At 43.3% G+C, this 12,531-nt stretch overlaps 1 protein-coding gene across 1 annotated transcript; it reads left to right on the top strand.

Moving 5' to 3' along the window:
- Positions 1-4,289: 4,289 nt before the first annotated feature.
- LOC308081146 (myelin protein zero-like protein 2) lies at positions 4,290-12,192 on the top strand (the record flags this gene model as incomplete). The annotated part of the gene is made up of 2 exons (XM_080457542.1): positions 4,290-4,457; positions 11,982-12,192. Coding segments are annotated over exons 1-2 (361 nt in total), but the record flags the coding sequence as incomplete, so codon positions are not given.
- Between the last annotated feature and the right edge of the window lie 339 nt (positions 12,193-12,531).

The following is a 12,531-nucleotide window of genomic DNA, read 5'->3' as shown; positions in this document are numbered from 1 at the left end:
TGTGTGTGTGTGTGTGTGTGCAGAGAACAGATAGAGTGAAGCGATAGACAGGAAATGTGGACAGAGAACAAGGCAGTGACACATGCAGCATAACAATGGTCCGACTGGCCGGGAATTGAACCTGGGATTAGAGCCCACTCTAACCACTCGGGTCACCCCTGTGTGTGTGTGTGCGCATTAAGACCCGAGGCCGATCGTACAATAGCCTTCTAAAATCAGTAGTTCTGCACAAAAAAATCTAAAATCACACAGATGCTTTCCCGGTTGTATTGGCTTAACCCATTAAGACCGGGAACCTATCTGTTGTCATTTTAAGATTTATTTGGCTATTCAAAAAATAGCAGATCTACAAGCTCATAGCGCTTGTAGATCTGCTATTTTTGAATTTGCCAAAATGGAAAGTGACACTGATTGAACGGGTGAAACGGCCCGAACCACTGACTCTATCCAACGACCATCCATCATGATGTAGAAACACCAAACGGCTGCCTCTATCTCTCTTCTCCTCCATTCCTCTCCTCTTCTCTTCTCTTCTGTCTGTTCTGCAGCTCATGGACACACAGATAGAATCTCTGCACAGCGTCTCTGTTCAGGGGGAAAACTTGTATGTACAAAAATCTCCAAAACCTTTGCTTTTCAGAGAATTGAGGAAAAAGGAACCTTGTTGTTCCAATGGATCCAATGTAGTTATTATGTAGTCATAAGCTCTCCTTAGAGGAGTAGTTCACCCAAACAATTACTTATTTTCTATCAGTAACACACCCCATGAAGCATTGAATTCATGGAGACTGTTTAGTTTTTTGACGCATTCCTGAGACAATCATTTGATGAGCGGGTGTATTTCCGGTAGGAGACTCAAAGAGACCCCTTTGAGTCTCCTACCGGATACATTAGCATTTTTAACGCCGGTCATCAAATTATTGTCTTAGGAATGTGACAAAAACTAAAAAAATCTCCATGAATTCAATGCTTCATGGGGTGTGTTATTGATAGAAAATAAGTAATGTTTTTGGGTGAACTACTCCTTTTTTTCCGATTCTATAAATGTCTTCTAAATCTCAAAAACATGTTTCTATATCGGTGGTGCTCAAACGTTTTCATGTCAAGGACCCCCAAAACTATGTATTTGGCCGCCGACCCCCAGCTCAAAATATTTTGTTCCAGGGACCCCCCAGAAGCAAAGATTTGAGTTACAAATAAAATGCTTTAAAACAATGTACATATTCAAAGATTTGCACACATTTTCACGATTTTTCATAAATAGCAGATCTACAAGTTCACAACTTGTAGATCTGCTATTTATGAATAGCCAAAGTGTAAAATAATGCTTTTTTTGTTTTTTAGCTCAAATCAAAAAGTGACACAAGATGCGTCCCAGGTCTTAAAGGGTTAAACCTATCTTCATATAATACTCTGTCTGCGCCTACCAGTGACATCATCGATTATTTTCAGGTTTTGTCACTATTATTAATAATTACATGACACTGTTGTGCTTATGAAAAAACATGAAAAAGGTGGATAATATGGATAATGGAGATGCAAGGTTTCTGCTCAAAAGCTATAATATAATATAATACAGGACATTTCTCTCCTATCTCTGCCTCTGTAGTGAACCCTGAGTGGATATTACTCACACAGTCCAGTCCCAGAATCACATTACTGATCTACAATCAGTTTAGAGCTTTTAGCTGTAGTAAAATATAATATGATGCTCAGTAAAATACTCTGTTTATTTCAAACTGGTATTGTGCCCCCCCAACACAAAGAAAAATGAAAATGAAAATAGTTGTGTTGTTGTTGTCATGTATTTCCCCTGTGAGCTTGTATGTGCTCACTCACCATCCACACAGATAAAAAGCAGACAAACGAAACAGAAACAGAAACGTATAATAACAGTTGGTGTGTCATGCAGCTCCCCTGTGAGCTTGTATGTTGTGCCTCCTCTAGTCTGGGGTCACGCCAGTGTTGATTTTGACAGCAAATTTTAATTCAGTTAAAGTCATAGTCTTTTGAATACATTTTTTTTTTTTTTTTTTTAGTTCTTAGTCATATTTTAGTCATCTGAAATGTTTTACTGTTACTCTAGTTTTCGTAATATCATAAGATTATAGTTCTCTCTGTTACTTCAATTACTTCAAGTTATTCTGCTCCCCAGATAATACACATTCACACATGAATGATGTCATCTGTTGAAACTGGAATGAGAATCATTATTATGGGAACCCCTCCCCCGGGCACGCACGCACGCACGCACGCACGCACGCACGCACGCACGCACGCACGCACGCACGCACGCACGCACGCACGCACGCACGCACGCACGCACGCACACGCACAAGCGACTTACAATAAGTGCATTCAACATAGGTAGGGAACGAAACTACTAATCACCAGAAGTCTTTAGTGCATTTCCTGCAAAAACAAGCAACCAAGAGTATACCTAGCGCTAAGGTAAAAGTGCAATATATCAGCTACCTACTTTCTTAAACAGATGAGACAAAATAGCAAAATCAAATGAGCACGAGCTAAAACAAATAAGTGTATCGACTAAACAAGATCCAATAAAACAATACAAAAATAAAACAAGAGTTCGTACAACTAGTTAACAACAAGTAGGTCAGGCAAAGAGGAAGGGTAGTGTTTCCTGAAGAGGTGGGTTTTCAGCCTGCGGCGAAATATGGGCAGTGACTCTGCTGTCCTGACATCAGTGGGAAGTTCATTCCACCACTGTGGGGCCAAAACAGAAAGAGAGAGAGGTGACAGGTGACAGGGTTATAACGGGACATGAAATAAACCATGATATAAATTAATCAACTGATCAAATTTAACGGGACATGAAATAAACCATGATATAAATTAATCAACTGATCAAAATTTTTCTCAGAGAGAGAGAAAATGAATTGAGTACAAAGGACCCCAATGGAAACAAGCCATAGTGCTTTTTTGAGTTTTAAATCCTCTTAACACTTTCATGTGCTTTTTTTCTGCACACTTCTAATAAAGTATTCAATCAATCAATCAACAAAATAAACATGCCCATCGGGGCCCCCTTGTGGCTCGGAGCACATTCCATTTGAAGCAAAATGAACTAGTGCTGCACGATTAATCGAAAAAAGATCGTGATCTCGATTCAGACACCTATGCGATCTCGATTTTAAATTATGACGATTTTGTTTTCAATTATTATTAATTTTTTATTTATTTATTTTTTGCTTAATATTTTTATATTTACAAGAGAATTGTGTGAGAATCGTGTGAGAATCGTGATCTCAATTCTTGAAAATCGTGATTCACATTTGAGCAAGAATCGTGCAGCACTAAAATGAACAGACATTATGGATGTTAGTTTGTGTGCGTGTGTGTGCGTGCATGTGCAAAAGTTTCTCTCTCTCTCTCCTCTCTCTGAGACATGGTAGAGACAGATGGCCGCCCACCATAGAGCTTGGGGTCTGCCTGACGTTTCTTCCAGTTAAAGGGGAGTTTTTCGTTGCCACTGTCACATAGAAATGTTTGCTCAGGGGATAATGTCAGGTCTCTGCTCTCTGTATGTAAAGTGTCTGGAGACAACTTGTGGTCCGGCACTTTAACAAAACGGAATTTAATCCTGTTTGTGTTCTATGTATTGTACTGTATGTGTGCTGCCGTGTTGCATTCTTTTCATCTTTTTTTGTAACCATCTTAGTTTCATTGCAGCATTGTTGCAGGAGGGAGGTGACATACGTGTTTCTATTCATGTGTAGTAAACATGGCTGTTTCTGTATCTTGCGGGTGGGAGGTATGCGTGTTTACACATGTGTTTTTTAAATGGTGCATTTATATAGCGCCTTTTATCCTAGGCGCTTTACCTTCACCCATTCACACACACATGCATGCACACACACACACACACACATGCATGCACACACCGACAGCAGAGGTTGGGGTTAGCAAGGGTTATGCAAGGCACCAACCTGCTCATCGGGAGAAGTTATAGGGGGACACTTCCACACTAACTCTGAAGGAGCCCGGGATCGAACCGAGAACCTTCCGGTTCCCAAGAGGCCGCTCTTCCCCCTGAGCCACTGTCTGTTAGTAGTGAACATGTTTTTATATCCGTTGCAGCGGTGCTGCGGGTTGGAGGCATGCGTGTTTACATGTTTATTCATTACTGTGTTAGTCAACATGGTTGTTTCCTGTGTTGCAGCAGTGTTGCAGGTTGGAGGCATGCGTGTTTACATGTCTATTCATTGATAGTAAACGTGTTTACATGTATATTCATTGGTAGTAAACATGTTGTTGTCATTACAGCGGTACTACAGGTTGGAGCCATGCGTGTTTACACGTCGGGCGAGCTGGAGGCGGTCAACGGGACGGACGTTCGCCTGAAGTGCACCTTCCAGAGCTCCTCCCCCATCAACCCCTCCGCCCTCACCGTGTCGTGGAACTTCAGACCCCTGGGGTCCGGACGAGAGGAGTCTGTGAGTATATACAACCTTTATGATATAATATAATACAACCTTTAGTTTCTGTCCATGAGGACCCACATTAATGCGTTTTAGGCTACGCGACGGCGACCCGTCCTCACTCCCAAGGCGTCGTATTTTGCCGCTCTGTCAGCAGCCCTGACACGTCACGTTTTGACACGACGGGACACCATGGCGACGTTGCATGTTGACAAAACTACCGCGTGCCTAAACCTAACCCTAACCCTAACCTCACAAAAAAAAAACATTTCAATGTCAGGCAATGTCCGTGGACGTAACGTCATTATGTCCCAGGAGCAGTCGCATTGCGCTGCTGTTGTTTGCATTCTCGTCCGTGCGTAATGGCCCATCTCCGTCGCTCACAGCTCCCACATCATCTTCTTTTTTTTTTACTAAATTTTTATCCCACGATTTTGTAACCCCTATTTTTTACACCCAGTGCCAATTGTCTATGTAATCCTGGGCACTACCTTCCCTCTGCCAACCTAGGGAGGCCAGGGCCGAGCTCATGCCTCCTTCAATGCATGAGAGCCAACTGACCTTCTTGTCACCTGACAGGGGGGAGTTTCCCTGGTTGGACGTAGCGCGTGGAAGGAACACGTTATTCCAACCAGTTCCCTTCCCCTCCATCAGGCGCCCCGGCTGACCAGGGGGAGGCAGTATAGTGACCAGGATTACTGCATGTTTTTGTGAGGGTACCTACCCTAGGAGACACAGGGAGAACATGCAAACTCCACACAGAAAGGCCCTTTCGCCAACCCCACCTAGGGTGTGGGCACTGATGACGCGGAGGAGAGAACACGCCCCCAGCGCCCACAGCGTCCCCTGTGGGAATCGAACCCAGGACCTTCTAGCTGTGAGGCGACAGCGCTACCTACTGTGCCACCGTGCCCCTCTCCCACATCATCTTCATCTCCAGTAGTAGCGGTGGCCTCGGCCACACTGCTTTCAGTCGTTGCAGTTTCACTCCTCGTCATTGTCACACCTCGTCATGTCATTTCAACACCTTTTTGCATTTCATGCAACTTTGCAGTAACGTGAGCCTCTTTCTGCTGGCGACAGAAACGGCAGGCTCTTGTGTCGGGGGGTCCAGCACAGATGCGATCAGAGGAACTTGGGAGATTAACGCATCTGTATGCAGGTTAACGAGTTAACCTGCGTACAATGGACAAACAATTAAAGAATATATATTAGGAACAAATCCTAAAGACCCCGGGGCAGACCAAGGACCAGATGGGGGGGGGATTACATCTCCACACTGGCCTGGGAACGCCTCGGGATCCCCCAGGAGGAAGTGGCTAATGTTGCTGGAACTGTTGCCCCCATGACCCGACTCCGGATAAGCGGTTGAATATGGATGGATGGATGGATATTAGGAAAAAAAATATTAATATTAGGAAAACAAAGCCTATGTCTGTGCTGACCTTTTCTTTGAACTCCGCCACTCTTCGGCTTTCATCCTCTTCGGGAATGAGGTGTTTCTGGGGGAGACTGAAGGTAATTAATTGGGTAAGAGTTTGAGACCGAGACATTCTGCTCCGCAGACATGAATATGGTGGCACATGTACGTTTGGCTAACACTGGTATGATCTCCTCCATTAGTTTCCAGTGCTCGCTGGAGAGACCAAGCACCCTGGCGTCCGCCAGTTTAGTGATTGTGCGGTCTGACCAGTGGTGTAAAGTAACTAAGTACATTTACTTAAGTACTGTACTTGAGTACACTTTTGAGGTATTTGTACTTTACTTGAGTACATCTCAGGGGAAAATATTGTACTTTTACTCCACTACAATTATTTGAAAACTTTAGTTACTAGTTACTTTTCAGATATAAATTATGATATTATGAAACATACATTAATAAGCACTTTAGCCCTATTTCATACCTAGGCTATTTGAAAATGGCAGATCTTCAAGCAAGTTAGTACTTTTACTGTTGGTACTTTAAGTACGTTTTGATGCCAATCCTTTTGTACTTTTACTCAAGTAAATTTTGAATGGTGGACTTTTACTTGTAACGGAGTATTTCTATATTGCAGTATTGGTACTTTTACTTAAGTAAATCATTTGAGTACTTTTTCCACCACTGGGTCTGACAGCACGGCTGTTACTGTATGCGAACATATCACACACTGAATTCCAGCGGGTTTGGCAGGGTTGGATCAGCTTTTTATGGGTCACGCCCATGCTGTCCTGCTTAGCTTTCAGCGCCTCTGTTGCAGGTGTGCTGTGATTTGAAATGCTTAACCAAGCGACCAGCAGAAACAATGACTCGATTCACATGTAAGGCAAACCCATCGTTAATAGCTAACTGTAACGTGTGTGCGTAACGGGGAACGGAATTCCACACCACATAACCCGGGGAGTTGGCCGTGTGTCAAAGAGGAATCTGTAGTGGGTGCTCAAAAACATAAATACATAATGAGGCAAAGACAGCAATTCAGAATTCCAAGTATGAGAGATTTTACTCGAGTAAAAGGAGCAAACAGAATCATGCAATGGAACATCCAGTTTGGCTCAGCTCATGTCATGGCTGACCCTCCCTTAACACATTGGCTGCCAAAGACGCATATCTGCGTTCTATTTAATCCCTCGCCTGGCAGATCTGCGTTCTAAAGACCCAAAGACCAAGGAGATATGATTTATCGAAGATTTAAACTCCTATCCACTTCCTTGTTAACTTAAAACTTAAAAATTCTGTATCTCGGCTCCTGAGTACTTTTTTTTTCAATGAAAAAACTCTGGCAGTCTACAGCAAAAAATCTGAAATAATTCTGGCAGATTAGGTGTTAAGTAGGTCTTCCACAACACATACCCTCAAACCAGTGAAGGTATATTGAATTAACTTCAATGGGTACTTTGCACAGTCATAAACCCTTTGGTTAACCCAGATTTAACACGTTCTTCATTAACACATGGCACGAGAAGACTGCGAGAACAGGGGATCAAAGTGAATACACATTGTTTGCTACTGCGGGGAGCGGCTGTCACCTCGGTATGATGTGAAATCATGCTAAAAAATGTCTTCTTCTCAGAATATATGTAATGTATAGAGTTCTCTTAGATTAATAACATTACATAATTCAGATCACCTTGACACTTGACCATGTTGCTTGCGTTGTCGTGGACACCAGCTGTGACACGCCCAGTCGGTCCCCAGTCATCAACAGCACTCTTCATCTTTTCTGACAAGTTCTCAGCTGTGTGTCTAACTGTCAGTGGCGGACTTAACTGTAGGCAAGGTTAGGCGACCGCCTGGGGCCTCAAGAGTTAGGGGACCTCATGAATTATAAAAAATAAATTGTGCCCGGACAAGTGAATGGAAAATGTACTTTGTATCCATGCTGGCAATGTCACAGCCATCTCCCGTCTTAATGTTTAGAGGAAAATTAAGGAAAAAGAAAAAAAAAAGCGAAACATTTCGCGCGCGTGCGAAGTGCCCGCCGCCCCTGGGGCCTCATTCTATGGTTCGCCTAGGGCCTCCAGATCCTGCTAACTGTTAGGCTTTGTGTCAACAACACATGAGATTGAAGCTTCCATTCTTGGTCGATGTAATCATGGCACCTTATTGTTATGTAACTCTCTGCGGTCAATGCTGTCCAGCTGTCTGTTGTGAGAGCAACATGATCGGCTGTGGACAGATCATTTTTTCCAGCTTAACACATTTAGTGCCAGAGGTTTTTTAACCCATAAAGACCTGGAACTGTGTCATTTTTTAGATTTGAGCTAAAAAGCATTATTTTACACTTTGGGCTATTCAAAAATAGCAGATCTACAAGCTCATAGCGCGGCACCGAGTGCCGCACTACGAGCTTGTAGATCTGCTATTTTTGATTTTTTTTTAAAATGTGTGCAAATCTTATATATATATTTTTAAAGCTGACATTTTTAACTCAAATCTTTGCTTCTGGGGGGTCCCTGGAACAACATATTTTGATGGGGGTCGGCGGCCAAATACATACCATTTTGGGGGTCCTTGACATGACAAAGATTGAGCACCACTGATATAGAAACATGTTTTTTCAGAATACTGTTGAGATTTAGGAGACGTGTAGAATCGGCTTCAGGTCTCAATGGGTTAAAACAGGGTACATCCAGTGCCAGCGCTTCTTAACCGTTTACGCCGCTCTGTTTAGTGCTGTAGACGCCACGTCGAGGACTCGGATGTAAACAAAGGATGGTCGAGGGTCCCGTCTAACAACTGGAACAATAACATTTCTAACGCGATCCGCCATTGCAGAGTGATCGTGCTTAGAAAATGGCTTGTTTTCACCACTGTAAAAAGATATGGAGATATGGACCTTTTTTCTCCAGATCCTATCATTGGAGAGGACGGGAGGTAGGTTTTTTGGACTGGATTCACATCCGTCCATTCTATTTCACAGGGTCCATTCCTAAGTTGTGTGTGTGTGTGCAGCCTGATCTCCAGAGAATACCGTAACATTGCACGGAACAGTGCACTTCATTCCGTGGATAGTCGCCTCGGAACTCCCAAATTGCGTGCATATGTACGGCGAGTCCCACGGTGGGCGTAACCAGTCGCAACACGGAAAAACCCGGAAGCAGAGCAGTCCGCACAATAAAATTTACGATTCTGTGCCTATCGGTACATAACTCAAACGGCGCTGAGTAGGCACAGGCGAATGTCCCACCGTTCAGGACGGCAACTCGGTCGCCTTAGCTCCCTCGGTGGTCCTTCACGGGGGGACAATTCGCCTGTGACTGCGCGCCTCCGAAATGGTTTTGTCACAAAGGCAGCGCCGTACCATATGCACGCAATTCGGGAGTTCCGAGGCGGCTATCCACGGAATGAAGTGCACTCGTTCCGTGCAATGTTACGGTAATCTCTGGAGATCGGGTGTGTGTGTGTGTGTGTGTGTGTGTGTGTGTGTGTGTGTGTGTGTGTGTGTGTGTGTGTGTGTGTGTGTGTGTGTGTGTGTGTGTGTGTGTGTGTGTGTGTGTGTGTGTGTGTGTGTGTGTGTGTGTGTGTGTGTGTGTGTGTGTGTGTGTGTGTGTGACGCTGTTACTTATACCCGTAGAGTACTGAGTGACATGCCTATTGTATCATGAAAACATATGCCATGATTTTGTGAATGTAACCCTACTGCACCTATAATATTTGTGTCCCTGTATGTATTATCCTTTATGTGGACATAAATAAATGGTTAAAATGTGTGTGTGTGTGTGTGTGTGCGTGTGCGCGTGTGTTAGCCTGGTTCCAGCCGAATCTGCCTTTGCAAAATCGCATCGCACTTTAGCCCTCGGCAGATTAGGTCTGGCCCCCCTCCATAGAGATTCAATTTCTCTCCCTCCGCAGTGGTGTGGAGCCAACCAGGGCCCAGTATCCAAATGTGGGCGGGCTTATCACCTTATTTGGAGCAATGACGTACAAGGAAGCACTGCTCTGATTAGTTCGTGAACAAGGAAGCACTGCTCTGATTGGTTTAGGTCTAACCAATAGAGTCCGTTTGGATCTTTTTGTAACCGCCCCTTGGAAAAAAATCTATCGTTGATAGGGACCAGACTAATATCCACGCAGTGTGTCGTGTGATATTGTCTGGCCACGCGAGGCTATGTGTGTGTGTGTGTGTGAGATTTATTTTTTTAGGGGGGGGGGGCATTGTTTTAATGCCATCCTACTACTATATTACTATTATTATTATCCTCCTGCCCTTATTTTTATGGCGTTTTAAGGGAAGCGCCTCTGGCACAGCAGCACAGCACCACAGCAACGTCTCCAATCCCATTGCCCAATAATAGGCTTTTATTGGGCATACTTTTGACCCCCTTTTGATAAAAAATTAAATCAGGAGGATAATAATAATAGTAAGATGGGCCATTACTATGGCATTAAAACAAATTACACAAAAAAAAAATGGAAAAAAAAGAAGCTTTTTTTCTTCTTATTTTTTTCAACTATTCGACTAGTACCAACAAAGTCGACTAGTGGTTATACTAGTCGACTAGTGTGTGTGTGTGTGTGTAGGTGTGTGTGTACGTGCATGAATCTGTGTGTGTGTGTGTGTGTGTGTGTGTGTACGTACGTGCATGAATCTGTGTGTGTGTATGAATCTGTGTGTGTGTCAGAATAACCGCCCCCTCAGCGGAGCCAGAAGCCGGTGACTCACAGTTCTCTGGGGAGCATCCTATGACAGCTCTTGTGTGTGTGTGTGTGTGAGAGAAAGGGAGGAACAGAAAGATGTTAGTTGTCTCTCTGCAGTAAAACTCAGAGGTAAACTCAGGTCTCTGTGTTTCACATCACTTCCTCATCGCTGGCCTTTTCTCATCTGCCATTTTGGGACTTTTTGGACAATTTTGGTATTTTCATTTATCCAGCCAATATGTCCTAATTTATAACCACTTTCATACCTGGTCTCCCATGTCATTTCAGGAGAACAAAGATTTCTTTTTTCATTGCGGTTGAAAAGGCTTTAGAAATGTGAGAGAAAAACACCTGCCATGGATCAATGTAGTGGAATTTTTTGTTAAAACTTTCTATACACGTTTGAAGGACCATGACAAAGACTTTTAATGTGTGGTAAAACTGAACGTCATGAAACCTTTAACACATTTAGTGTCAGAGGTTTTTTTACATAAAGACCTGGAACTGTGTCATTTTTAGATTTGAGCTAAAAAGCATTATTAGCACTAATTTATAACCTCTTTCATACCTGGTCTCCCATGTCATTTCAGGAGAAATGTTTTAAAAGGTTATAAAAAATTGCCGATATACAAGCTCACGCATCGCAATGTGGCGCATTGTGAGCCTGCAGGTGTTTTTCTACCAGGACAGACGCCTAGATGGACGGCTACATCATGCCATCCAAGTTTCCTTTTTATGTAGGCATAAACAGGTTCTGATTCTACAAAATGTCTTCTAAATCCTAACTGTTTTTTGAAAAAAACGTATGTTGCTATGTCAGTGGTTTTCAATCTTTTTAATGTCAAGGATCCCAAAATGTATATGTATTGGGCCGCGGACCCCCATCAAAATACTTTGTTCCAGGGACCCCCCAGAAGCAAAGATTTGAGTTACAAATGTTCGCTTTAAAAATATATATATTTATATATAGATTTGCACCAATTTTCTAGATTTTTCAAAAATAGCAGATCTACAAGCTCGTAGCGTGGCACTCGTTATATCCTTTTATTTGACGATGGGTTCCCAGATTGTACCAGGACAGACCCTAATCCTCCTCCACATATTAACTATAACTGTTCTTCTGGTTCCTCTAGGTGTTCTTCTACCAGGACAGACTCTAATCCTCCTCCACATATTAACTATAACTGTTCTTCTGGTTCCTCTAGGTGTTCTTCTACCAGGACAGACCCTACCCTCCTCCACATATTAACTATAACTGTTCTTCTGGTTCCTCTAGGTGTTCTTCTACCAGGACAGACCCTACCCTCCTCCACATATTAACTATAACTGTTCTTCTGGTTCCTCTAGGTGTTCTTCTACCAGGACAGACCCTACCCTCCTCCACATATTAACTATAACTGTTCTTCTGGTTCCTCTAGGTGTTCTTCTACCAGGACAGACCCTACCCTCCTCCAGAGGGCCGCTTCAGGAAGCGGGTGATGTGGGCCGGTGACATCATGGGGCGGGACGCCTCCATCATCGTGCGCGAGGTCAAGTTCACCTACAACGGGACCTTCAGCTGTCAGATCAAGAACCCGCCCGACGTGCACGGCAACGCCGGCGAGATCCGCCTGCGCGTCGTCACCACGGGTCAGTATGAGTCACAGCTTATAGGGCATAGCAGTGGCGGACATTTTCTGGTTCCACTCATTTTCCCCATTGACATTTCCAAGAATATGTATATCAATGAATTTAAGCCTAGAATCAAGCCATCCAGGGTCCTGGTGAATCATGACCATAAAGCATTTGTTTCTGTGATTTTTTTAATTTAATTTTTATACTTAGTTATATGATATACTATATTTGATAAATACCCTTTGTTTTGCCGTTTTCAAAAAAGTTTTTTCACAGAATCAAACGTTTTATGGTCATGATTCACCAGGACCCTGGATGGCTTGATTCTAGGCTTAAAATAATTGATATAAATAT

Source organism: Gymnoscopelus braueri (genome assembly GCF_963280865.1).
Source record: "Gymnoscopelus braueri genome assembly, contig: SCAFFOLD_386, whole genome shotgun sequence".
NCBI classification, from domain to species: Eukaryota; Metazoa; Chordata; class Actinopteri; order Myctophiformes; family Myctophidae; genus Gymnoscopelus; species Gymnoscopelus braueri.
This window is presented reverse-complemented; position numbering and strand designations above follow the sequence as displayed.